General features: G+C 40.7%; 1 protein-coding gene across 2 annotated transcripts; it reads left to right on the top strand.

Moving 5' to 3' along the window:
- Positions 1 to 7,013: 7,013 nt before the first annotated feature.
- Positions 7,014 to 25,907, top strand: LOC104590627 (Thioredoxin superfamily protein). Of its 2 annotated transcripts, XM_010249345.3 has the most exons (10): positions 7,018 to 7,358; positions 7,462 to 7,527; positions 10,299 to 10,379; positions 10,518 to 10,571; positions 10,649 to 10,717; positions 23,282 to 23,344; positions 24,805 to 24,887; positions 24,987 to 25,052; positions 25,168 to 25,272; positions 25,378 to 25,907. In XM_010249345.3, the coding sequence occupies exons 1-9, from the start codon at positions 7,116 to 7,118 to the stop codon at positions 25,208 to 25,210; spliced, it is 768 nt and encodes a 255-aa protein (XP_010247647.1). In that variant the 5' UTR covers positions 7,018 to 7,115; the 3' UTR covers positions 25,211 to 25,272; positions 25,378 to 25,907. The 2 variants fall into 2 exon arrangements, with proteins under 2 accessions (XP_019052091.1, XP_010247647.1); XM_019196546.2 differs by lacking the exon at positions 23,282 to 23,344 and having other exon boundaries at positions 7,014 to 7,358; positions 25,378 to 25,675.
- The last annotated feature ends 1,026 nt before the right edge of the window (positions 25,908 to 26,933 follow it).

The raw sequence follows: 26,933 nt of genomic DNA, 5'->3' as shown, positions 1-26,933 counted from the left end.
GAACTTGTGACCCAACAAGTTGCCAACACGAATGCAAGGACTTCCTTTTCGTAAGTGGAAAACAATAGGTTTTTCCCTTGTAACGCTTGACTGATGAAGGTGAAGGGATGTTGATTTTGCACTAACACAGCACCAACACCGCTTCTTGAAGTGTCACACTCTACCATGAATGTTTGAGAAAAATCGGGTAGTGCTAGGACTGGGGCTTTGGTCATCATAGTCTTGAGTTGTTGGAATGCGGCTTCTGACTCTAAGAGTCCATGTAAAGGCATTCTTCTTAAGCATGTGTGTCAAAGGAGTTGCAATCTTCCCATACCCCTGTATAAATTTCCAGTAATAACCAGTGAGACCCAAAAAACCACACATGGATTTTAGTGAGTTAGGCCCAGCCCATTTCCTCATAGCAACAACCTTGTCTGGATCTACAACCATCCCCTTTTGGCTAATGATGTGCCCAAGGTATTTAACTTAAGTTTGCCCAAACTAGCACACTTCCCTTCCTTTACATGTAATTGGTGGTCCCATAGGGTACTAAGAACAGTGGTCAAATGTTGCAAGTGTAGTTCCCAAGATGTGTTGTACACTAATATATTATCGAAAAATACTAACACAAACTTCCTTAAATAATTTTTAAACACATCATTCATTAAAAATTGGAAGGTTGAGGGGGCATTTGTAAGCCCAAATGGCATTACAAGAAATTCATGATGCCCATGATGGGTCCTAAAAGCTGTCTTGGCCCTGTCAGAGGCATGCACCTGGATGGATTTTGTGGTACTCAGACCTCAAATCCAACTTAGTAAAGTAACTAGCACCATGTAATTCATCAAGTAACTCATCAATCATGGGAATAGGAAACTTATCTTTTACCGTGATTTGGTTGAGTGCATGATAATCCACACACAAGCACCACGTACCATCTTGCTTCTTGACTAAAATCACCGGTGAAGAGTATGGGCTGCAACTAGGTTGGATCATGCCAGATGCTAACAATTCTATGACAATACGCTCAATTTCTACCTTTTGACAGTGGGGATATCGGTATGGGCGCACAGTACACAAACAGGCCCAGATCCTGGTGTGAGAGAGTGGTCTTGTGATTATGGGCCTGAATAGGAGGGAACCCATAAGGCTCATTGAACACATATTGGAATTTATGCAATGCCTGCTTCAGTGATGGTGAGATATCCGACTTCAAGCTAAGTGGTCTGGGTGGTGAGGAATGTAGCTGCAATAACACTCCTAACTCTATTCTTCAAATAGCTGCCTCATCTTGATTACCGTGGGCTTTAATCAAGGGTTGGACCCTACATAATATTATTTCCTTTCCGTCCACACAAAACTTCATCTGTAGCTTTTTAAAATCCCACCATATAGGACTAAGTGTGGCTAACCATTGAATGCCCAAAACCACTTCATACCCATCCAACGAAAGTAAATAAAAATCCATTAACAGAGGCTCACCTTGTAGAACTAAAGGTCACACCTGTACACTTCCCAAGGGATACCAATTTATGTCCATTTGCAATTGAAACTTCAAACCGCCGGGAGCGGACTTCTCATTACAATTGTAACAAAGACCCTTCTTGCATCATTCCCGTAGTTCATTGGGTGTCATCCCTCTCACTGGAAGTGTAGAAGGGGTGACTCCCATCTCCTTCATTGCCTCTGGTCGACGATTTTCTATGGTTGCAGCACGTCACATTGATAAGTTTCTTGCTTCGTACAACCGAGCCAATCTTATAGATGATGAGAGGTTCATCAGTTGAGCTGTTATCACCTTAGCCCGCAAGGTCTCCTTCAATCCACTTATGAAACAACTGACTTGGTGAGCCAGGGTGAGATGGACGACTTGTGTGAGTAACCTTTCGAACTGTGTTTGGTATTCTCGCACTGTACCAGTTTGGTGGAGTTTGGTGAGGTCTCCAAAAAAATCTTGGTATTGCGTGGGACCGTAGCGTTGATGGACTTGGCGTTTAAAGCCTTCCCACGAGAGCTCTCTGTGATCCTGCTTCAGGAACTTGAAACCACAGTTGGGCATCTCCCTCAAGATGAACTGATGCCATCAGCACCTTTTCTTCCTTTGGAACCCCTTGCCACTTGAATATCTGCTCAGCTCTACGAAGCCAGCTTGTTGGATCTTCATTCTTGTTATAGCGTGGGAACTCTAGTTTTTAGACTTTTAGACATCGAACTTGGTGTGCTGTTGGAACCATTTGCCCAATCCCCAACCATCCTCAAGGGTGAGCTTGATGCGCCCACTGTTTCCTTCCCTTTTGACCCTTCCAAATGATTGAACTTGGCTGAAAAGTTCTCTATCATCTGGTTCATCTTTCCCATTAACTACTCATGACTAGCCACTAAAGACCCGACTTCTCCTTTGATTTGTGAGAAACGCCTCTCATAGTTGGGATCCATAGTTGGCTCTGATACCAGTTTGTCACGAGCCAGGGTTTGTGATCTCTTGACAGGTTTACTCACCGTAGAAGGCAAGCCGGTTTTCAAAGGGGAAAAACTCTTCTTCTTCCCTATGTTGCCGTCTACCAAAGGATAATTGGATTAATTCGAGAAAACCCATCTTCCTAGACAATGTTTTTTTGGAAAGTTCAAGATGAAACATTTCATTTTCATTACTTCAGAGGAGAAAATATAGAGTTTACAAGAAAGGCACCAATAATAAGGAGAAATAGCAGAAAAAAAAAAAAACTAATGGAGAATACTCTCCTTATTCTCAACAACTAAAAGAGTTACGTATAGAGATACGTTAACTATTCTAACAAATATTCAAACTGAAACAAAAATTTCTCTGAATTTTAATACTGCCTTCGCATGCACCATGCTAACGTTTTCACGTTTGAAAACAAATGCCACGAGTGCAAAGTGTGCCTGGATTAATTGGACCTATTTCCACTCACCTGAACTATAAATATGAAATATCTAGCATATATATCAGAGGTGGTGCACGAACTTTGGCAAATAATCAGATAGTCCTTGTTAATAGGGTGGAGCTGAGGTGAAAGGATGGAACCGTGCTTCAAGACCTGTGATTAAGAAAGATGTCAGAGGCCCGAGGAATTATCTTTGGGTAGGCACTCCGACGCTTAAGTCAGTAGGAGGTAGCAGAAGGTCGGGCCGAGCAATGAGAGTGTTGGGCTGAGCAAAGGGAAAGTATGAGTGCTAGAAGTCTGATGTCCTTACCCCGAGTGGGGAATACCTTTTTATAGCCGCAAGTTCGTTTCCTAGTTAGATTAGGCTTTTGGGTGAGGTTCTCCGCCAATGTCTTAGGGATAAGATCCTAATCCCCAGCGGAGTTATCCTCATCCTTCTCCTATTCTTGGTCGTACTTATCCGCGTGTCGTGGGGCTGACGTAGTTGAGAGAATAAGGTAGAGGGGGCTACAGAAGTAGCGTAGCACGGCCCTTGTTGTGGGGTGTGTGTATGTCGTAGATCGAAATGAGGTGGCCCGTATGCCACCGTATGCCGATGTTGGGTGGCCAATATTGGGCAGCCAGCGTTGGGCGGCTAGTGTTGGGCAGCCAATGTTGGGCGGTAAGTGTTAGGAAGCCAACGTTGGGCGACCAGTGTTGGACGGCTAGTTCCAGGCTACCTGTGTTGAGCGGCCAGTGTTAGGCGGCCAGCATTGGGTGGCTAGTGTCGGGTTGCCTATGTTGCGCGGCCTGTGTGGTGTGTGTATGCCACCGTATGCTGTGGAGCTGACTGGGCGGTGCCGATGTAGGCAAGATGATTGGTTGATGATTGGGCGGCCACATGTCATCTAAGGCTAGCTTAACCATGACCCGAACACCACTCCCCCAGTTTTGAAGTCGAGAAATGAAGTGCTCGGCTGAGGTGTAGCGTGGCAGCATGCTTTGTTTCTCGGTTGAGGAACTCCAAGTTGAAGTCCTAGTTGAGCGTTTTGTCCGCCTCGCATTCCTCGGCGCTTGGTGGAACTCGTCACCCGCACAATGTAGGTTGTGGCTGAGGAGTTCTTCGATCATCAGCTACGGAATTTCAAGAATTCTAATTTTGGAATCCGAACACCACTCCCCCAGTTTCGGAGTCGAGGAGAGGTGTGCTCGGCCAAGACATTATGCGGTCAGAGAGGAGTGCTCGGCCGAGGCATTGCGCGGTCATGGGAGGAGTGCTCGACCGAGCTATTGCGCGGTTGTGGGAGGAGTGCTCGGCCGTGGCATCGCGCGGTCATGGGAGGAGTGCTCAGCCGAGGCATTGTGCGGTGTTGTTGGTAGCCAGATAATCGAGTAGGCGAATGTTGTTCGTAGCCTAAAGTAACAAATCACCGAGCTGAAGGCAGAGAGGAAGTGGCTGAAGCAGGAGGCCGCCGAAGCAGCGGTGGCTCAATTCAAGGGCTTGGTTGAGTACCGACAAGAGATGGATGAGTATGCCTCGAGCTCTTGTGAAGTAGGGTTCAACGTCTTCTGGAGGAAGGCACTGCATCACTGTCCGGAGTTGCCTGACATTGGGCAGACTTGGGGTGCATATGACGACGAGACCCCACCCGTTGAGGATTGAGTTGCCATGGGGTTTCTTTTATTTCTCTTGTTCTTTTTGTAATAGCTCGGTATGTTGAGCTTTGAATCATGTATTGACGATGTTAACTTAATGAAAATTTACTCTTTTTGTTTCGAACTTGCGTACCACTTCTCTCTCTCCTTTTTTTTTCCAATTGGGTTCCTCAGTCTTGTCGTGGCTGAGGTCTGGGGTTGGCCGAGATCTTCAGTCTCCAGTTAGTAAGGCTGGAATATGTTCTAAGCTCTCATCTTCGGGACGCTCTGTTACTTGTCTCAGGAGCTTTTTGGTTGTTTGAGGACTGGCCGTTGCTCGGCTAGCTCTGGTCTGACTATTAGTCAGTGGATGTGTGGAGTTCAATGACCGCCCTCAGGCCCTGATGGGTGGGGGCGTTCTTCTCCGCTTTAGGCTCAGGCCGTGGACATTCAAGGTGGTTTACTTGATCGGCGATATGCTGCCGAGCTACGCATCATGGGCTCAAGCCATTCGAAGATCAGCCAAGTCAATGTTGTGTGCCGAGCTACACATGTGTTGCACGGTGGGGTGCTTCATTCCTCGGCTATGGAACTCTAAATTGAAGTCCTGGTTGAGCGTCTTTTCCTCGGTGCTTGTCGAAGCGTGCATTGCAAGGTGCAATTGAAGAGCTTTTCGATCGTTGACTACGGAACTTTGAGGATTGCAACTTCGGAATTCGAATGCCACTCCCCCAGTTCTGGAGTCGATGAGAGCAATGCTCAACCAAAGGATTGCGCGGATGTTCACTTCAACGCCGAGGAGTCTTCAATTGGTCTTCAAGGTCTGGGCTTCTCTATTGCTCGGTTGGGCTATGCCGAGGAAGGGCTCTTCGTTCTTTGACCGAGGAAGGTCTTCTTTGTTTTTGGAATCCGAACACCACTCCCCCAGCTCTAAGGTCAAAGGGAGGAGTGCCTTGGTCGGGGCACGGCGTTGGCTCTTTGGCTAGGGCCGTAGTGTGTCGAGCTCGTCGTCGGGTGCGCGAGGAAACCCGGGGCTCGGTTGGGCCAATGCTTTTGGGTGAACTGGTGTAGTTAATGTATGTACCACTTTTCTCTTTTCCTCTTCTTTTTGTGAAATCTTGGTCCTCGGTCTTATCAGGACTAAGGTTGGGAGTTGGCCGAGATCTTCTTGGTCTTCAGTTTGGGCGGCCGAAGTGCGTTCTTAGCTCTCAACCTTTAGGGATGCTTAGTTGTTGGTCTCAGGATCTTTTCAGGCTCTTCAGGGGGCTGGCTGTTGCTCGGCTAGCTCTGGTTTGACTGTTGGTCAATGGGTGTGTGGAGTTCAACGACCGCCCTCGAGCCTTGGCAGGCACGGGTGTTCTTCTCCACTTTAGGCTCGGGCCGTAGAGAACCGAGGTGATTTGCTTGGTCAGCCATGCGTTGCCGAGCTATGTGTCATGGGCTCAGGCCGTTCGAAGGTCAGCCGAGTCAACGTTGAGTGGCCTATGTTGCACGGCCAATGTTGTGTGGCCAGTGTTGCGTGACCTGTGTTGAGCGGCCTGTGTTGCGCGACCAGTGTTGCGCGACTAGTGTTGCGCAGCCAATGTTGCGCGACTAGTCACTATAGGAAAAATCGGTTTTAGCAACGGACAAAACCGTTGCAAAAAGATACCAAAAGCCGTTGCTAAAGGCTATAGCAATGGTTTAGCCACGGTTTTTTGTTGGTGGCAGATATTAGTGTGGCTAAAACCTATAGCCATGGATATTGTACACTGTGGCTGAAAATATACATATAGCAATAGTTTTAACCGTTGCTAACGAAAAATTTTATTGCAATAGATTCATTTTGTACCGTTGCTAAAAATTGCTATAGCAATGGTTTTAGCCGTGGCTATAGAATATGGGCTATTGATGAATAAGTAGAAATAGCAACGATTTTAGATAAAACCGTTGCTTAAAGTTTTAATAATTCATTTGTATTACCACATTTTTTTACAGTAATAGTTGCTATAAAATTCTTATAGCAACGGTTAGTGTCAAAAACCAATATGACATGCCCGATACGGGGCGTATTGTATTGTATCGTATCTTTTAAAAAAGATACGGTCCGAAAGGATTGTTTCCAGGTGTTTCAAATCCTCAATTTTTTTTTTTAATAATAAAAAGCATGTTTAAAGCTTTCCAAAAAACCAAAATGTAAAAAAAAACTAAAAAAAATAAATTTTCGGTCGTTTCTAAGAATCGATAAGATACGACCGAAACTTTGAATCTTGTGTATAATAGATTATTAAATGTTTAACAAGAAAAAATTATGAAGCTTTTTCAATGCACCACGTCTAGAAAAACTGTGGATAATATGGCAAACATGTGGATAGCCTTTCCACCTCTAATTTATGGGTTTGTGCTAATAATTAATAAACGAGCTTATGAAAATTTGTTTTCTTAGCTTATGGTCCGACCGGATTCATCCCCAATCAGATCAATTAACCAATAACCGTAAAAGGGGTCTCCGGTCTCCTCCAAGAGGTTGTATGGTGCAAAACTGCGTGTGACCCACTTTATACAACCTTTTCTCACTTTCCAGAATCCAGACCATAACCCAACGCAGGAGTGCTGGGGAGCAGACGGAGGGGAATGGCTAGTTCTAGAGCTCTCGCCCCTGCCATTCTTGGCTCCATGCGTTCACGTCTTCTCCCCCTCCAATCTACCATAGTAACAAAAAGAATTTCGTCTCTTTCATCATATTCTGCCTCAAACCTTGGTTTCTCTCCTTCCCTGCGACTGAGAAAAGCTAAACCAGCAAGAAAGTTTATAATTCGGGCTGCAAGAACAGAGTCCAAAGGGGTCTCACTGGGGTTCCGAGCTCCTGAGTTTGAGGTGCTTCTTTGATTTTTTGGACTAATGTCATGTGGGCTATCTTCATTTCCTCTCATTTATTTGAAATGTAATTGGTTTGTCTTTCTTACGTTGATTAGTTTAGCTTCCAGAGCCTCTCACGGGGAAAATTTGGAAACTTGATGATTTTGAGTCGTATCCTGCTTTACTGGTAAATGGCCGATTCCTTTGAGCGTCTACTTTTTGACATTAATTGGTTTTGATTAGTGAATTCTGTAGTTCTTTTTGTATTTTTTTGAGCAAGTAATGGGTTTTAAGCTCCTACTTTTTGTATTTGTTTTTTTGAGCATATTGTGAGAGTTCAAGTTCCAGTGTTTCCTTAAAAGAATCTTCCAATCGTTTTGTTTCTCTTGCATACTGTCATATTGTTGTCAGTTTTCTAGTGATCAGCACTTTTCTAGAGATAACTAATTGGAAAAGTTAAATGAAATGGAGGATAGTGGATCTCACAGTCAATAAGTCAACAACAATCTCAAGAGGTCCTTTGATTTAGTTACTTCTCTTATAGTTGGGATAAGGCTTGGGTGATGATGATGATGCTATCTTCTAGCTGATTATAATTTGTCTTGCTTCGGAAATGAAGCTTGATAGGTAGTGGTGGCAACCTCTTTTCCTACATATCTAGTACACCTTAGCCATTTTTCAGAAACATCTTCTGCTTGCAGAAACATCTAAAAACGAATTAAAAAATACTTGGATCCCAAAAGAGAAAGTGATGGGTGCATTTCTCTTATGTGTTGGAAGGATTCAAGGATGTATTCATAGAGAAAGGGTAACGGTATGTCTGACATATTTTTTTTAGTAAAGGGAAATGCAACTCTCATTTTCTCGCTGTCAAGGATAGGAATGCAGATATAAATGTCTTGTATGATATGATGATAAAACACTTACATTATTTCTTTTGAGAAAGGGTAACACTATATATCATTGATGAAGGATGTACAAAAGCATTTAAAAGAAGAAAGAAAACATTGGAACACATTGACAACAAAAATTAGGTAGGCTGAGAGCTATACAAAAAGTGCTTCTCACACCTGACCTCTGAAGAGTGAAGAGCATTAGCAATTGTAGCCGGTTTCCTTATAATCCATCTTCTTTGAATTGAAAGGAAGATAAGATATGTCTAATTTTCATAATGGCAATTATTTACCTCCCACTGCCCCTTGATCAAAATGCTTTCCACCTAATAATGTTGCCCGAATTCTCTCCAGTGGCAAGGAAGGGCTAAGTCTTCTTTCAATTGTAGCCCCTATACAGAGAGCTGATACCTCCACTTTAGTGGAGTTGCATTACCTATGGAACCACTGACTGACTGAAGACCCATAGAATGCTTCTTCTGAAATAGTAAAGGCCCCACCAAAAACTCCAGCACTAGGATGCCTAAAAAGCTTCCACCAGACTGCAGCCTCACCTCTTCTTTAATCAGGGGGAGAGAAATCTCCATTGAGAGCTTATGGTGTAGAGAAGATTTGGGAATTTCACTGATCAAAAAAAGATTTGTGAATTTCCACAACAACTCTATAAAACTCAGTGAGAGATACACCTTTCGATTCCTTGGATGACAAGACTATGAGTTTAATATGAAAAACACCAACCTTCACAAGGCTCCAAAAGAGAACTCTTTCCCTTTGGAGATATAGCTATTGTTTCTCTTGTCAAACTCCCCCACATGATTACATGAATGGTGAGCTTCCAATTATTAATGTCTAGAATATCTCCTGGTGCTACTCATTGAAGCCCCACAAGGTCCAAGAAGAAATGATAGAGCTGCTTGGGGTGCAATAGAAGATATATGGCTGATCTGGCATCTTTAATGGACATGATGCAACTTGGGAGGATAAATATCAATTGTTGAACTTTCTTTCGAGGATGTCACATGTATTGACCTTTCCATATGCTTCTTTCTGCACCAAAGAAAAAAAAAAGAGAAAAGAAAAAACCTTTGGGAGAGTACAAGATAATCAAATCCTTTTCAGTGAAACTTTGTAACTAAGAATCCTTTCTCAATATTTATATCTTTCCAAATTTTGATGAAACGTCTATTTACTGCAATTTTTATATTATGATCTGTTAAACTATGCTGTTTATGTGTTTTTAGAAATGCTCATGTTGTAAATTGCATTCTAAAGTGTCCATACAATGCCAGTGTTGTAATGGATATTTGGAATATTTGACATGGCTATAGTAAGCATTACAGGTACTAGGTATCATATGTTGTATCTTCTTGTGTTCAAAGTTTTTATTCTCATTTCTCCAATTCATTAGTGATTTATTCAATGTGCAAAATCAAAACCGAAAAAGATTTTTTAAAACTCCTAAATTAGCTCATGGGATTGATAGGGGATTGTAGGATCTGAAGTGACCCAAGTGCATTCTTCAGTTGTCTGCAAACCAGAAATCTATCTTGCATGGTCACCTTGGATGTCCATGGATATATTGAAAACAAGGTTGAGTCCTTTGGATTACTTTGTGGCTTAGGCCCCATTTTTTTCAATTCACTATATGTACTTTTTGTGGGTTTATTCAAAGGGATCATATTTGAACTGTATTTCCCATTTTTTATCATTCAAAAAGCTTGGTTTCTTTACTTAATATTATTAAAATTCTTGTTATGGTACTGAACAGTGGTTTTCGGTACTGGCACTACAAACCATTGTAGGGCTATACATGTTGCACAAATAGGGTTCGTTATTGCATCCCATTTTTTGATGGAAGTGGGACCTGCATGGGATCTCTGGCCGACAAAACAACTGCTATTGTCAGCCAGTGTTGTGATTACCACATTGTGTCCAGTTTTGTGCAATACCCAAAGCTCTACAGCTGTTCATAGTACCAGAACTAAAGGCTACTGTAAAGTTATCTGGTTTCTCTTTTGCTTAAATCAACTACAATTGGATGCATGCTGACATTGAATTGATGCAGGTTATGTTTATCTGCAATCACTGCCCATTTGTAAAACACTTGAAGAAAGACATTGTGAAACTTACAAATTTCTACATGAAGGTAAATGAACTGCATCTCCTGCTTCAGGGGTTTATATAGTCTTAATGTTTCAGTGCCACCTGGTACCAGTCACCTGGATAAGTTATTCATTTGACAAAGAAATAATGCACAGATACTTGGTTCTCTGTTTTTCTGCAGAAAGGACTTGCAGTTATTGCGATCTCTTCAAATTCTGTAGCTACTCACCCACAGGTTATAATGAATTATTCTTTCAGAATATATCTATACCCTTGCCATATGGTTCTTAAAAAAGGATTTTTCTTATGCAGGACGGACCAGAATTCATGGCAGAAGAAGCTAAATTTTTTAATTATCCTTTTCCTTATCTCTATGATGAGGTATGCTTTTTATGATCTCAATCTGTTTTTCTTCTTTTACTTTTCCTTTTTCTTCATGGATTTACAAATATCTGCCTGTTTCCAGTGTCTCCTGGTGATATATTTATTGCTTTAATATAATCTAGCATGTTATTATTTTTTACACAGAGCATCACATTCTTATGATCATGTATCTTCATTAGATTCCATGTGCCATTTATCAGTGTAGAGAACATTGATGTGGGCCCCACAGCTGTGGTCCCACTCTGTCCGTAGGGTAGAATGTATCTAGTCACAGCTGTGGTTATTTTGCTATTCTGTTATTTCTAGTTTCAGTTTTATATTGTTTGTTATTTGTTAGCAGTTATGATGTAAACACCAAGGGCAGATATGTCCTTTCATGTAATTAGCATAACCTATATATATTAACTTAAAGTGGCGGCGGCAGAATATTGACATTCTGTTCTTCTTCTCAAAATCTGTGTTCTATTGCTCTTTCACCCACTCTTTCTTCTACTTCTTCTTCACTTTTCTTCTCATCGAACCTGAAATCTCTTAGTGGTCAAGACTGACTAGCAGTCTTGAAAACCTACATGGTATCAAAGCTAAGTTAGGGATTTTCATGTGAGTCTAATACCAACCGACCACATGAGAATTCCCTAGGACTGAAAGCTGAAAAGGAGGAGTTCGCAGACTGATTCTTGGAGATCGCCAGAGGTGCTAGCAGCTGTTGGAAACTTGCTAGGGTTGCAGTGTGTTGGTGGTCAGGAACGACCAGAGAAGACTAGGGTTCAGGTAACCCTAGAAGGCAGCGAACTATTTTTTCCTTGTAAGTTGTTTACTTTTTAAGAGAAGTTCTATCAGAGAAGATAGGTTGGACCTATCTGGAGGGGAAGGCCGAACCATTCTAGTTCTTTCTCTCTTCGATTCACTAGGATTTTACTGCAAACCCTGGCCGAACTGTGTTTCTCTCTACTCTAGGGTTTGAAAATGATCTGCAGCAAGCCCTAGTGTTTGACTGAACCCTGTGATCTACCTAGAGCTACTCTTAAGTTTATTGGTAGGTCCGATCAGATTCTAGGGTTTCTTATTAACCCTACTGCAAGCTCATCTATACAGTTTGGACTGTGCGACTGAATTGCTTCCTTTCAGGACTGATTAAAACCCTACTGCAAGCTCATCTATATAGTTTGGACTGTGCGACTGAATTGCTTCCTTTCAAGACTCATTAAAACCCTAACTTTCCCTAGCATATCAGTTTTTTTTTAAGGCTGTTCTCAGAGTTCTAAGGGAGTTAGAGATCTACGGACAACTACTACTGTGTTGGCTAGTTGGTTTCAGATCATAATTATTTCGGTTTTGTGCACATACACTGAGAATACAGATCAGGCCTATACTGTTTTGATTGTGATTGGTGATTCAAGTGCTGTTTTGAGACTTGACAGAAATAGAGTCTAAAATTCAGGCAGAAGGCAGTCTTGGGAACATCAGTTATGGTGGTATTTCTGAGATGGGTGGTCAGATTACGACCGTAAAGTTTGATGGATCAAACTATTTGGAATGGGCCCAATCAGCCATGATGGCTATTGGTGGAAGAGGTAAATTAGGGTACCTCCTGGGAGATATGAAAGAACCTTCCAAGGGAGACCCGGCATATACCAAGTGGATGCAAGAAAACTACTTGGTTATGACATGGCTGTGTAATTCTGTGCAACCTCATATTAGCCGGAATTATTTGTGGGCAAAGACAGCTAAGGAGATATGGGATGTTATGAAAGAAACTTACTCCCAACCCCTTAATGTTGCCAGAGCATATGAATTGAAATGTGAAGTGAACACCCTTAAACAAGGAGAGAAACCAGTGTCGGTCTACTTTTCTACCTTGAAGTCCCTGTGGCACGAGATTGATCACTTAGAGACTCTTGAGTGGGAGAGTCCCAAAGATGCTCAGACCCATAGAAAGCACATCGAGACAAACAGAGTGTTTGAGTTCCTGGCGGGACTGAACTCAGAATATGATATTGTGAGGCAACAGATTTTGACTAGAGACAGTGTGACTCTCTCTCAGGCTTACTCATTTGTACACAGTGAAGAGACCAGAAGGAAGGTTATGATGCAACCCACATCAGCCTTTGTAGCGGCTACACTAAAATCAGGGGGTGATTCAGAGAAGGACAGGAGGAAGGAAGACAAGAAGGATGTAGTATGTGAACATTGTAAGAAACCCAAACATACAAAAGAGACATGTTGGAAACTGCATCCCCACTTGGTTCCTGCGAAGTTAAGAAACAAGAAGGGCATTGCTCATGTAGCCATGAACACTGATTCAGCATCCTCATCTGGCACAAAAGGAACATCTTTGGAGACCTTAGCTGCAGTTCGGGCTGCCCTAATACAGCTAGAAAAGGAGGTTGGAAATTCAGCTCAGCCACCGCAACCTCCATTAGCCCCTGTCACATCTGCCTTTGCCCATTTAGGTACTCGAGCTTCAGCCTATCATGCCTCAGCTCCAGGTACTACTGAACCTTGTTGGGTAATAGACTCAGGTGCATCTGATCACATGATTAGCTTGCCTTCATTGTTTACTACTTACCATTTGTCTTCTAGTAGGGATAAGGTATCTATTGCTGATGGCTCCCTGGTTCCTATTTCTGGGAAGGGTGACATCAAGCTTTCAGATACTATCTCCCTATCATCTGTTTTGCATGTTCCTAAGCTTGATACTAACCTTCTTTCAGTCAGTAATATTACCAAGCATATGAACTGCTCAGTAACCTTCCCTGACCGATGTGTTTTTCCAGACTTGGAGACGCAGAAGGTGATTGGGACTGGCCGTGAGACGAATGGGATCTATCTGCTCGGGGAGCGGTTCCGTCAGGGAGAGTCAGTAGAGAAGTTGTCTTTTGTTTCTCAGAGTGTGAGTCCGGTTATGCTTTGGCATAACCGATTAGGTCATTTGTCTTTTCGATCTTTACAGAGTTTGTTTCTACTTTATTTGAGTCTATTGAGTTGTCTTAGCTACAGTGTGAAAGTTGTGAGTTTGCTAAGCATTGTAGAAAGCCTTATTTATTGAGTAATAAAAGGAGTGATAATTCTTTTGATATTGTGCATACTGACGTTTGGGGGCCTTATAATATCCCTTCCATGGGTGGGTACAGATACTTTTTGTTATTTGTTGATGACCATACCCGTTTTTCTTGGGTTTATCTCATGCATTCACGAGATGAGGTACCTTCCCTGACCCAAAATTTTCATCAAATGATCCTAACCCAGTTTGATGCCAAAATCAAAGTTCTCAGATCTGATAACGCAAAGGAATACTTTGCTAAATCATTGACATCTTATCCTCTTCATCATGGGGTTATCCACCAGAGCTCTTGCCCTCATACACCTCAGCAAAATGGAGTTGCCGTGAGGAAGAATAGGCACATTTTGGAAGTGGCTAGAAGCCTTATGTTTACTTCCGATGTCCCTATTCGCTTTTGGGGGGATGCTATCCTCACGGCAGTATACCTTATTAATCGGGTCCCTTCCAGGGTCCTTGATATGCGATCTCCTTTTTCGCTTCTACACCCATGTGAGGACTTGTTTTCTATTCCCCTTAAGACATTCGGTTGCACTTGCTTTGTTCAGCTTCTCGGACCCCATCCCTCCAAGTTCGAACCCAAAGCCTCCAAATGCATCTTCTTTGGTTATGCACAAACTCAAAAGGATTATTGCTGTTATGATCCTGTCTCCGGGAGGAAGTTTGTCTCCATGGACGTCACTTTCTTTGAGGCAACACCCTATTATCCTCGGGTTGCCCCTCAGGGGGAGAGTGGTGAGAGTGGGGGTTTGAGTTCTTGTCTTCAGGGGGAGAGCAGTGAGAGTGGGGCAGTTCCTTTACCTATTCCATTGGGTGATCAGAGCTGCAATGGTGAGGGTGGTCAAAGGGATCAGCAGTTGAGGGTTTATCACAGGCAGTGTAGGCAGGTTGATCCTGATCATTAGCAGTCCAGACCAGCTCCAATCTCATCTACAGCTCCAGGTCCAGATACTTCAGTCCCAGAGCCCACAGAGACTTCCCCTACAAATGATCTTGACCTTCCAATTGTAGTCCATAAAGGGAAACGACATTGTACCACATCCAAGAACAGTGCAAGAAGCCCTATCCGTTCTTGAATGGAAAGATGCAGTGCAAGTTGAGATGGATGCCCTATTGAAAAACAACACCTGGGAGGTAGTTGATTTGCCAAAAGGAAAGAAACCAGTTGGATGCAGATGGGTATTTACGGTGAAGCATAATGCAGATGGATCTATTGAGAGGTATAAAGTTCGGTTAGTTGCAAGAGGGTTTACACAGACTTATGGCATAGATTACTTGGAGACATTTGCATCGGTAGCCAAGATGACTACTATTCGAGTTCTATTGTCCCTTGCAGCAAGTCACACTTGGCCTTTATACCAAATGGACGTGAAAAATGCCTTTCTGAATGGAGATCTGCAGGAAGAAGTTTACATGCGATTGCCTCCTGGATTCTATGATGCAGAAATAGGTAAGAAGGTCTACTGGCTCAACAAGGCTTTGTATGATTTGAAACAGTCACCTAGGGCTTGGTTCGATAGATTCAGACTAGCACTTGTGAAGTTTGGATATGTACAGGCCCAGTCAGATCATACCCTATTCACCAAGAGGGTGGAGTCCTCTTTGACACTACTGGCCGTATATGTTGATGATATTGTGGTCACAGGGAATGATAGCCATGAGATTGAGTCTCTTAAACAGCTTCTTCACCAAGAATTTGAGGTGAAGGACCTTGGTGTACTCCGGTATTTTTTGGGTATTGAGGTTGCTAGATCCAAACAGGGGATCTTTATATCTCAGAGGAAATATGTCCTAGACCTGTTGGCAGAAACTGGAAAGTTAGGTGTCAAGCCTGCAGATACACCAATTGAATAGAATCACAGGATTAGTGCCGAGAGTGGGGAGCTTCTTGAAGACAAAGTTATGTTCCAGCAACTGGTAGGAAAGCTCCTATATCTCTGCCTCACTTGGCCAGATATTACTTATGCTGTTAGTGTTGTCAGCCAGTACATGCATTCTCCTAGAACCACACATCTTCTTGCGACAGAAAGAATCTTAGCCTACTTGAAGAGATGCCCAGGTAGGGGTATACTTTTCAAGAACAACAATCACATGAAAGTGGAGGTCTATACTGATGCAGATTGGGCTGGGAGTGTTGATGACAGAAGGTCTACCTCAGGATATTGTGCCCTTGTGGGAGGAAACCTTGTCTCCTGGAGAAGTAAGAAACAAAGTGTTGTCTCCCAATCAAGTACTGAAGCAGAATACAGGTCCATGGCCAATGGAGTGGCTAAAATCCTATGGCTAAGATCTCTACTTGAGGAGTTGGGTATTGAGTATGAGAAGCCCCTGATGTTGTACTGTGATAATCAAGCCGCCATTAATATAGCACATACTCCAATACAGCATGACAGAACCAAACACATTGAAGTTGACCGCCATTTTGTGCGAGAGAGGGTCTCATCTCAAGAAGTATGCCTCCCTTACATCACATCCAGTATGCAACTAGCAGACATCCTCACTAAAGCCGTATCAAGAAAGAAGCTAGAGGCGGATCTATCCAAGTTGGGAATGATGAACATATACTCCCAACTTGAGGGGGAGTGTAGAGAACATTGATGTGGGCCCCACAGCTGTGGTCCCACTCTGTCCGTAGGGTAGAATGTATCTAGTCACAGCTGTGGTTATTTTGCTATTCTGTTATTTCTAGTTTCAGTTTTGTATTGTTTGTTATTTGTTAGCAGTTATGATGTAAACACCAAGGGCAGATATGTCCTTTCATGTAACTAGCATAACCTATATATTAACTTAAAGTGGCGGTGGCAGAATATTGACATTCTGTTCTTCTCCTCAAAATCTGTGTTCTACTGCTCTTTCACCACTCTTTCTTCTACTTCTTCTTCTCTTTTCTTCTCATCGAACCTGAAATCTCTTAGTGGTCAAGACTGACTGGCAGTCTTGAAAACCTACAATCAGTTAATTTGGCATCTGCACTTCAATAAGATCCTTAACTACTTTACTTGATAGACATATGCACATACCTATTTATCCAGAGTTCCAAACCATGGAGATAAGGGTAGAAACTTTTGTCAAAATCTCATTGTCATACTGCCCTTTCATTGAAGCTAATACAGAATTGACTTTGTATATTCCAGTTTGAACCACATTCATTATTTTTTTTTAATTACAGGGAGACAATAATGTGTAAAATAGTCAATAATAGGCAATAAAATAAAATAAAATAAGAGAAGTATCAGTTCAAAAAAATGGATGAAATAAGAAAAGGAATTTTATAACGACCATTGCCTTAAAGTTTCATATTTTTATCAATTGTCATATTAATGGCCTACTTGAAAGCCACCACAAGACAAGTACTATTTGTGGTGGAAGATACATATTGTGCATTTTGCATCATAAAAGCATATTTTAGATAATTGTTTTTACAAAATTTGCTGCTTGATTAGAGAAAGGGTGCTAAGGTCAACTGCATTTGAGGCATGCCTGGGGTAGTATTAATTTTCTTATGCGAAACCATTTTTCTCTATTTTATGATGATGGTTTACAAAAGCACCAATACTTGATTTCAACTTTAAATTTCTTGTTTATTGAATCCACCGTTCATCCACTAGAGGTAGGGGATGCGTAGTACTATTTTTTCTAGTTGTGCAATATAGAGCACCAATGGAGTATTAACAACTGAAGAGCATTTTATGCAATGCTAGTCTCTTGTGGAATAGGTATCTTGTAGCTTTATGAAAATTGATTTGTGTGTGTGTGTACACATGTGTTGGACTTGAGGTTGCATATTCTAATGAACAAAAATTTCTCAAAAATTATTCTAATGAGCAGAAGATGAACCCCTAAAGTTCTCAAAGTTACACTGGAGAACTATTTATCTCATTTACAGATGATCCTGAACAGTTCCTTATAAGGCTATATCTATCTATCATAATAATCATCATGATTATCTTTCACTTGAAGACTTGCTTGTTAACTTTGGTGCAGTCCTTTCCATTGTGAAGTATTGAAGAGTGCATCTAGTGCTAGTGTGATGCACTACTCGGTGGTTTTTACTATATTATAAAAGTTGAGTAACTGGAGAAGTATTTATATCAAAGTCAAACTGAAGAAGTATTCATCTCGTTGTACAGATGTTCCTGAATAGTCCCTTCTAAGACTTTGTATCCATCAAAGTAATTATCACCATTATCTTCCACTTGAAGATTTCATTTGCTTGTTAAATTTGGTTCACTCCTTTCCATTGTGAACTATCAAAGAATGCATTTGGTGCTAGTGTGGTGCACTATCAAAGAATGCATTTGGTGAACAGTAAGTTCGAGCGTGTCAATTAGGGGTACAACTTGAGGACGGGCTGGGCCAGGTTCAAGGTCAACCAAGCCCTGTCCTAATTGTTGGGCTTAAGTTCCAAGCTAGATTGGGTCTGAGGTTAAGCCCAATTACCGAATCCAGGACTGGCCCAAAATAAAATTTGATACACTTGGGTTGGGCTTGGGCCCAAGCTGGGATCAGGTTGATCACTTGGGCTTAGGTGGGCCTATTGGGCCCAATGTGTCAAAAATGGCATAATCCTATCTAAACCATCGATGGATAGGTGTGTATGTATTGTTTGTGTTGGGGCCAGGTTCAGGCTGGGCTAGCCCTGGGCCCAGCCTGGAAAATGCAAAGCCTGGGGATTTGGGCCTGGGCCTAGCTCATGTAACTTTTCGGGTTGGGCCTGCCCAAGTTGTACCCTACATGTCATGCAATATTTCATGTTTACTTGTTCTTTCTAGAAATTTCTTCACTATCTTTTCTCCAAAGTTGATCCAATGAAATACATACTTTATCTGCTTTCCTTTACATGAATTATTTTGAGGATACTTTGATTCAAAAATAATGTGTGTAGTATTTTATTATGTAATTGTCAAGTTCAAGGAATTCAATGGTTTCACTATTTAGTTCAGTGAGGCACTTGTAGTTCATTAACATCTTTTTTGCCCTTTTTGTTGTTACATTGGTATTATACGATGGAAACTGGAACGGGACCATGGAAAAGCAGTGTAATCAAACAAAGCATCTAGGCACTGCCTAGTCATTTTGGTCCCCCAGATGAAGCATCAATTAGTTGGTACCTTGGTGATGGCTAGTTGACTTGGCAGATCAGCTTATCAGTTGTGTTCCCATTGAATAATGGAGGGAATCTTCTCCATCAGCACACTTCCATTTCAAAGAAAAATATTCTCTGCTAATCAGTGCTGATAGATACAGATTGTAGAAAACCTGTCAGAGACTTGGAAAATCCTCTTTCCTATTTTAAGCCAGAAAAATATCCTTGCTTTAAGTTTGCATTCTCACCTATTCATTCTACTTCCCTTTGTTACAAGAAATAATTCATTGGTAGAAGTGAACCAAATATAAATGTTTTTTTTTCCTTTTTTTCTTTTTAACTTTTCATTCCTATATATTACATGGAGTTGAGTGCAGTTTCAAAGTGGGTATGTGTCTAGGAATCAGGTTCGTCTGACCTCAAATTTTCGGATATGGAGACTTGGCTAAAAATAACCCACAAACTGTTACTAATATATATGCATACATCATATTGGATGACAAACATTTAATTTCCAATCATGTAAACAAGCTATTAAATGGCTTGTTTGGTGGTACTAATATATGCATACATTGAGGAGAGGTAAGTTCTCTTAACTCTCTGGAAGAAAAAAAAACAGATTACAATTGAGCTCAAAATAAAGAAACCCTGTTCACCCCTTGTTTGTCTAACCCATCAGCGAAAGAGTTAGCACTTTTAATCCAGCACACTCTAATTTTAATGTCCTGCATCAGCCATTTGTATATTTTCTTTTCATTACTGTAGGCCCATTGGTTGTGCCCATTCTGTTTTCCTTCAACCAGCCCACCACCAATTTGGATCCTCTTCAATGATCAATTTGTTAAATGTTCATCTCCTTGGCTCTTTGGACACATTCCAAGGCTGCTAGGATCTCAGCCCTAAGGGAGTCACCAACTCCAATTGACCCAGAGAGGAGGGCAACTAAATTCCCTTTTCATTTCTTATCACTCCTCCAATACCCGAAGGACCTGGGTTCCCAACACTGCTGCCATCAAAATTTAGCTTAAAAAACCATTAGGGGGAGAAGTCCAATGTAGGACTGAGGCCTCCTTAACTGGGGATGAGAAAGCAATTGAATTCCAATTTCTTAGCAAGTCATCTGCTGATAAGTCTTTTTTTTTTGATAGATAATAAGAAGGTATTGTATTAATGAAAAGAGGAGGGTGAGAAGCCCTCAATCCTATACAAAAGAAGTGTGCCTTTATCTATGCACAGATATGTATAGAGAGAGCTCTATTTTTTCCAAAAAGAAAGAAAACTCAAAAAATGATGGACCACCACTGATCAGAGAAAGTGGGCAGGCACATCCACAAAAAGCTTTGATCACCTGGCCCAGCTCACAAGTAGCCTTTCCACCTTCTCTAAAACCACCTCCACTGCATTAGATTTAGACTAAAAAATCCTCTGATTGCACTCTTTCCACACCATCCAAAAGATCTGCTGAGAAGTAAAAAAACTCCAAGATCTTCAACCAGTAAACCACTCTGATAAGAATTATTTCCATGATAGCTTCTTTACTTCTTTCCTTCTCTGAGAAAGTCTCAAATTTCTTTCCTCCCAAATAGTCCAGATAATGGCAGCCCTTCCACATCTCCACATTATTTTTTCCCTTTTTCTTTGGCCAGCTGAAGAAAGTAGAAGCAAACAAGCTCTACACAGTTGGTGGGTGGGGGTGGGGGGTCCACCTGCACCCAAACAAGAGGAGAACCACTCCCAAATACTTCTAACAAAGTTGCAGGAAATTAGTAAGTGATAGCAGGACTCACCTTCAGCCTTACAAAGAATGCACCAATGAGGGGGAATGCAGATTTTAGGTATTTTTCTTTGAAGTAAATCACATGTATTGATTCTTTCTAGAAAGGCCTCCCAACAAAAACTCTTAACCCTCTGTGGAATAGGTTTTCCTCATACCTCTTTTATAGGAAAAGGCAAGGCCCCACTACTATCTAGCTGCGTTAGCTTTGAAATAGGAAACATAGGTGAAAGATCAAGAAGGAGAAAGGTCCAAATCCTCTTATCAGGCTTGGTAGGATCCAGGAAAACCCCATCAAGGATGGCGATTAAATCAATAACACTACTTAGCTCTGTGTCTCTGATAGCCCTTCTAAACCCAAATCCCAGCTGAACCCAATATTAGAGTTGGAAGGAACCAAAAAGGTAGAAACAGGTTCAATTTTATAACTGGACATGGCAAATAGAGATGGAAATTGATCCCTCAGAGGAGAATCCCCAACCCAAATCTGTTCCCAAAACTTAATTCGATTACCAGAATTTAAGTCATACCTGATCCAAAGCAAGAACAGTGGAAGGATGGCTTGGATGGCTTTCCATGAGGAGGCTCTAGTGGTCCTAGCCTAGTTTCCAGCGTCCCAACCATTCTTTGCTAGCCCATGAATGCTCACCACAACCTTTACCCATAGTTTTCCTTTCTCTGCAACTAATCTCCACAACCATTTCCCTGAAAGAGCCAAATTTCTCTTCAGAACATTTCCAATTCCAAGACCTCCAAATCTTTTGCCTCTACTGACCATTTCCCACCTAACCCTATGGTCCTTTCTTTCCTCCCCTGACTCTCAAAGAAAGTGCCTCATTAGTTTATCCAACTTGCTAGCCATCCCTCTAGGATTTTTTTTCCTACAGGAATTTTAAACATTGACAAAAAGTATACAGGCAAGTTAACAAGGCTGGATCTAATAAGTATTATTCTCCCTCCTAGAGAAAGGTAGTTTTTCTTCCAAGAAGCAAGCCTTTTCTGAACTCTTTCAACTATCGGGGTCCAGAAGCTTCCTTTCCTAGGGTTATCACCTAGAGGCAGACCCAGATAATTTGTAGGCCAATTCGAAACCACACAACCCAAGATAACTGCACACTCTGAAATCTCTCCCTCCATATTAGTTCTACAATGCAACTATTCTCAAAGTTAACTTTCAAGTTAGATATTTGCTCAAAGAGTTGTATAACCAACTTCAAATTCCTAATCCACCTTATATCACCTCCTTCACATAAGAGTAAAGTATTTAAAGACATTTCATTATATCCAAGAGGGAAGCATCAACAATGAACAAAAGCAAGACAGAAATCAGATTGTAACATAACAATTACAAATCCATAAGTGGATACATTCCCAAAACTTGGTTGAGCATTATATGCATTCAAACTTCAATTCTAATAATTTAACTATATCAGTTAGTAATTTTATGGTGGGTTTCTAACCAATTAATTTGGCACTTGGCTTCTTGGTACTACGTATAGATGAAATTTTCTCTGTCCCAGTCAAGTCACTTACATAGTGACATGATTGACTTGAGGAAATCATATAGGTAGCCTCTTAGGCCCTGTTTGGCGGTAATTCGTGCTTTGTACTTTGAACAGCACCAAAGTACAGAGTACGTGGTATACTTCTGATTTCATACTTTTACTTCAAAAACCGTTTGGATGGAAATTTTTCAAAACATAATTTTCAAAGTAAATATAAATGATGGCATTTGGATACAGTAAAATGTTTTATATGTGCATGCCACATGGCATCATATATGAATGCCATTTGGTATTTGAATATGAGTCATATTTGGTATTTGAATATGAGTCATTGACATGTGGATGTCACATGGCATTTGAAGGTCAGTCAATGGTATTACATGCCATGTGGCAACATAGATGAATGCCACGTGGCATATGATTGTCATTAATTATGTTCAAATGTCATGTGGCATCCATATATGCCATGCAACATCTGAATGTTGGACCAATGACATGTGGATGGCACGTGGCAGCATAGATGAATGCCATGTTGCACTTGAAAGTAAGTCAATGATACTACATGCCATGTGTCACCGAATACATTAATGTGCCTATGCTTTCACGTGGCATTCATATATGCTACCACGTGGTGGTGTGTATAAGTATCACATATTGGTTGATGCACATGTTTTAGAAAGTATGTCAGAAAGCCAAAAAGCATAAAGTATCAAAAACTGATTTCGTGCTTTTTGTACTTTTACTTCGTATTTTTTAAAAGTAATAAACACCCCAAACAAATGCCTTCTGGTACTTTTCATACTTTCATACTTTTGAAAGTATGAAAAGTACTTTCAAATGTACCGCCAAACAGGGCCTTAGTTGATCAGAAATTTAGGATTTGGCACCAATCTCAGTAGATGACAGAGAAGTTAAGAGGTCTGGAAGGGATTATGACTCTTAAATCTTAGAATGTATTGCCCGGTTTTACAAAAGTATGTACTTGATTGATGCATTGAGAAATGAAATTTACTTATCTTTAACATATTATAGTCCCATTTTTTATCAAATTATTTGGTCATTTGTTTCGATCCAACTGAGAGTTCTTCCTTGACAAGTTGATCATATTTTACTAACTGGGGATGTTGTGCTGCAGTCACAAGAGGTTGCAAGGGGTTTTGGAGCTGTATGCACACCAGAATTTTTCCTATTTAAAAAGGTGACTCTTTGCATACACAGAAATGCATTTAGTACAGCTTGATGCATTCCACTAGCTTCTTCCTTCTCGAGAGACTTTATTTGAGTCTTTTTTTTTCCCTGGAGATCTGGCTGCTCTGTGATGTTTTCTGTCTTTTAACTTCTCATCAGACAGGTAGACTTTTATTTCAGAACCCCAGCAATAGGTTGATGAAATACAGCTTTGCATTTTGAAAGAATGGATACACTTGCTGAAGATTAGGATGCAAACTTAAATTATTGAGTATTTTCCCCAAGGTTCTAAAGGGGATGGAGTACAAATACGATGACAAGAAGGCTACAAAAAATGTAATGAAGTGATGGAACTTGCCACTTCAGTTAAGATTGACAATTAACTGGAGTCACACCTATATGGATTCATGGCTAAAAATATAAATTCCAATACCATCTTCTGTAATTCAAGACGTCCATATTCAGTTCAGCCCTTGAGAACCTAGTTGATAGTGAATTTTCCGGTATTGGATTACCTGAAGGATGTACTTGGACTGGATTGAAGATAGAAAAGCGAACAGAATAGTAATGTGTTTTGTGCCATTTTCTGGATTTCACAATTTGACTACAAAATGAGTCCAAATAGAACCCTGAAACTAGCAACCTTTGTAGCCACATTTCCCTCTTCTTTAGCAGAAAACATTTCCTCTTGCACGGGGAATAGTCATTCATAACCTGTGCTTCTGGAGGGCATATTTCTATTTCACTTTTGCTCCCCTGAACTGAAACATAGCCTAAATCTAACATTGTTTTATTCCATAGCTTCTTTCCTTTTTGTCCAAAAAAATAAGCAACTTAAATCGGATTCTCTTACATTATTTCTCTTTTGGGCCTCTTTTTCTCTTTATGTTTGACTTCTGTGAGGAATCTGTGTCAAATGTTTTAGTCACCTGTGAAGACTTGTTTAGGAAATAGGAATTAGTGTAGCATGTTTTAGTAACCTGTGAATCCTCTAGAGAGATCTGGTCACATTTGTGAAACTTTTTGGTCAAAATGTTTAGTTGGGAAGTGGCCTACCATCCCTTTTTTCTGAAGCATGATAGCTGAAAGGTCATGTAAGAACATTTTCTATGAAGCTCTTCTCCTTTTGCCATTTGCTGGACATTTGGAAAAAGCAGAAGTGACAATTATTTTGAGGAAAAGGAAGCCAAAAAAACAATGGTATGGGGAAACTGGAAAAATAGTAGATCCACTTTTGGTCCTCTATCATTAAAGAATATAGTGGCTTAAATTTCCAACTTCTATATGATTGATATAAATTTCTTTTATACTGTCACTGGATGTATAGTCTGTATTATCATTTATAGGCTTTTTCACCCTTCTCTCACACATTAATATAGTATTGTTTTTATCCAAAAAAAAAGTTGGTTATGAAAGAATTAGAAAAGCATTATGTTCCAATGTACTTCTAGATTGATGAATTTGCAACAGGATGGTCGTAGGCCATTTGGGCTGGTTTACCATGGGCAGTTTGATGATTCACGGCCAAGTAACAACGTACAAGTTACAGGAAGGTGCTCATTTGACATTCTTATGGACATGCATGCCACAACTATCCTCAACTTCTCTTCTTTTTAGAATTTACATCTCTCCTGTTGTTTTGATGTTTCTAGGGATTTAAGCCTTGCAATAGATTGTGTTCTCAGTGGCCAACCATTACCATCAGTGCAGAAACCAAGGTACCCTCTTCTTCTGTTTATGTTTCTCTTTCATAAGTTTCCTTGATTAGTAAATGCCAATGATTGGTCTTCCTAGATTACATTCTTAGATACATTTCCCTCCATTTCCCAAAAGTGTTGGATGCAGTATAAAGTGGCATCCAGAAAAGAGTTTGTAATCTGCAATGACTGCTTTTTCTTCCACAAGATGATTATCTGCAGGTGTATACCATACTTTGAGGTGTGTATTCTGGCCTTTCAAATATTTTTTGACACTTGAAAGATCACATGCACATTTCATATCATACTGTTGTTGTCAAACTGATGAAAGTTTTGAAATTTCCAGGAATCACAGGCTATTACACAAGATTGTTGGAGAAATTTCAGGAAGGGACCAACAAGCAAAATGTGAAACAAGGCTTATTTTGATACCCGAAACCTGTGGAGGATTTTGAATCGTGATATGCTATTTAGGATTTGAGAAGACCCTAAAAGTGAAAATTGTCTATGTTGGTAGTCCCATGTTGCATTTTGCATCTATTGTACCTAATTACTAAGGGTGTTTTACTTGTTTTTTTTATATCTTTAATGTTGTCTATCTTACTTAATCGAAATGAGAGCCAGCTTTGGCTCTTTGAAACTTACATCCTCTCCATTCTGAGTCCTCCCTTACTGATAATCCATCAAAAGATGAAGCAGAACAAAAGAGAGAGAGAGAGAGAGAGAGAGAGAGAGAAAGAGAGAGAGAGAGGTCAAATGTAAATGAAAAAGGAATTTGTGCATAGTTTCAAGCAGGACCGTTTATGAACAATGTGGAAATGAACTGCAAAATTCCTTCCAGCTCTTAGAATTGTTAATAAATGAGGTGCTTCTCTATCTTGGTTTGGAACCCCGTAGTTCTTAATGATTTTTAATAATGAGATGCTTGTGTAGTAATAACTATCTTGGCTTGAAATCTAGTAGTTGTTTATTGATAACAAAAATCTGTTAATTGTTCTTTCTTTTTATCTTTTCTATTTTGAACAATTTTAGAAGTCCAGTAATTTGATCTTTGCTCCCTTACATTATTATATAATTTGTCTGGATCCGTTTAGTATTTGGGCGTAGGGAGAGAAAAAAAAAAAAGAAATCATATTGTGATACTTAAGACAACAAACATTCAGATACCAAATGATATCAAGGGGGCAGGTTCAAACAGCTTGATAGCATGGGGGATGTAAAAAAAATTGATAAACAAAAGGTATAAATGTGCAAAGAGCATTTTTTTTTGGGGGGCGGGGGGGGGGTTTGAAGCCAAGAAAATTGATCTAGTATTTGGGAAGGCCTTCAATCAAGAATATAAATATAACATAATAAAGGAAGCATGATTCGTATCAACCAACACTCAATCTGTGCTCAGTTTGGGAAGAGTGCAAATAGTAGGTTTAGAAAACACAATATACAAGGCTTTACACTGTTCCCAATGTTTTAGTTACTTTGCCGTGAGAACAAAGTATAGAAGCAAAGGTTCCCAGATAATTCCGGTTTGTAGTAGAGATGTCAAGATTAACTATAAAGTTTCATTTACTTGTATGAGAAGCTTCCTAAAGTAAGAACTTTTGCTCATTGTGGCTTGCAGTGTCATCCATTAGAGCTTGATAAGGAGATCACTTGTGGGGCTGAGACGATTAGTATCTCATGCCCACACAAGCAATGTACTGCATCAGGAACATGGGGTGTGAGTTTGCCATCTTCAATTTTTATGGATGGCCCATTTGTTCCCCCCATAATTTTATTTTGTATATAATTCGTGCCTGTGCCAATGCCAGTGCCAGTGCCAGTGCCAGTGCCAGTCCCTACCAAGATCTTGTCACTTCCCGTGACCCTTCTTCGGCTAAAATTCATTCAGACAGCCTCAATTGG

Source organism: Nelumbo nucifera, chromosome 5 (assembly GCF_055504915.1).
Source record: "Nelumbo nucifera cultivar China Antique chromosome 5, China Antique-T2T, whole genome shotgun sequence".
NCBI classification, from domain to species: domain Eukaryota; kingdom Viridiplantae; phylum Streptophyta; class Magnoliopsida; order Proteales; family Nelumbonaceae; genus Nelumbo; species Nelumbo nucifera.
The sequence above is the reverse complement of the archived record's forward strand: the minus strand, read 5'-3'. Positions and strand labels throughout refer to the sequence as shown.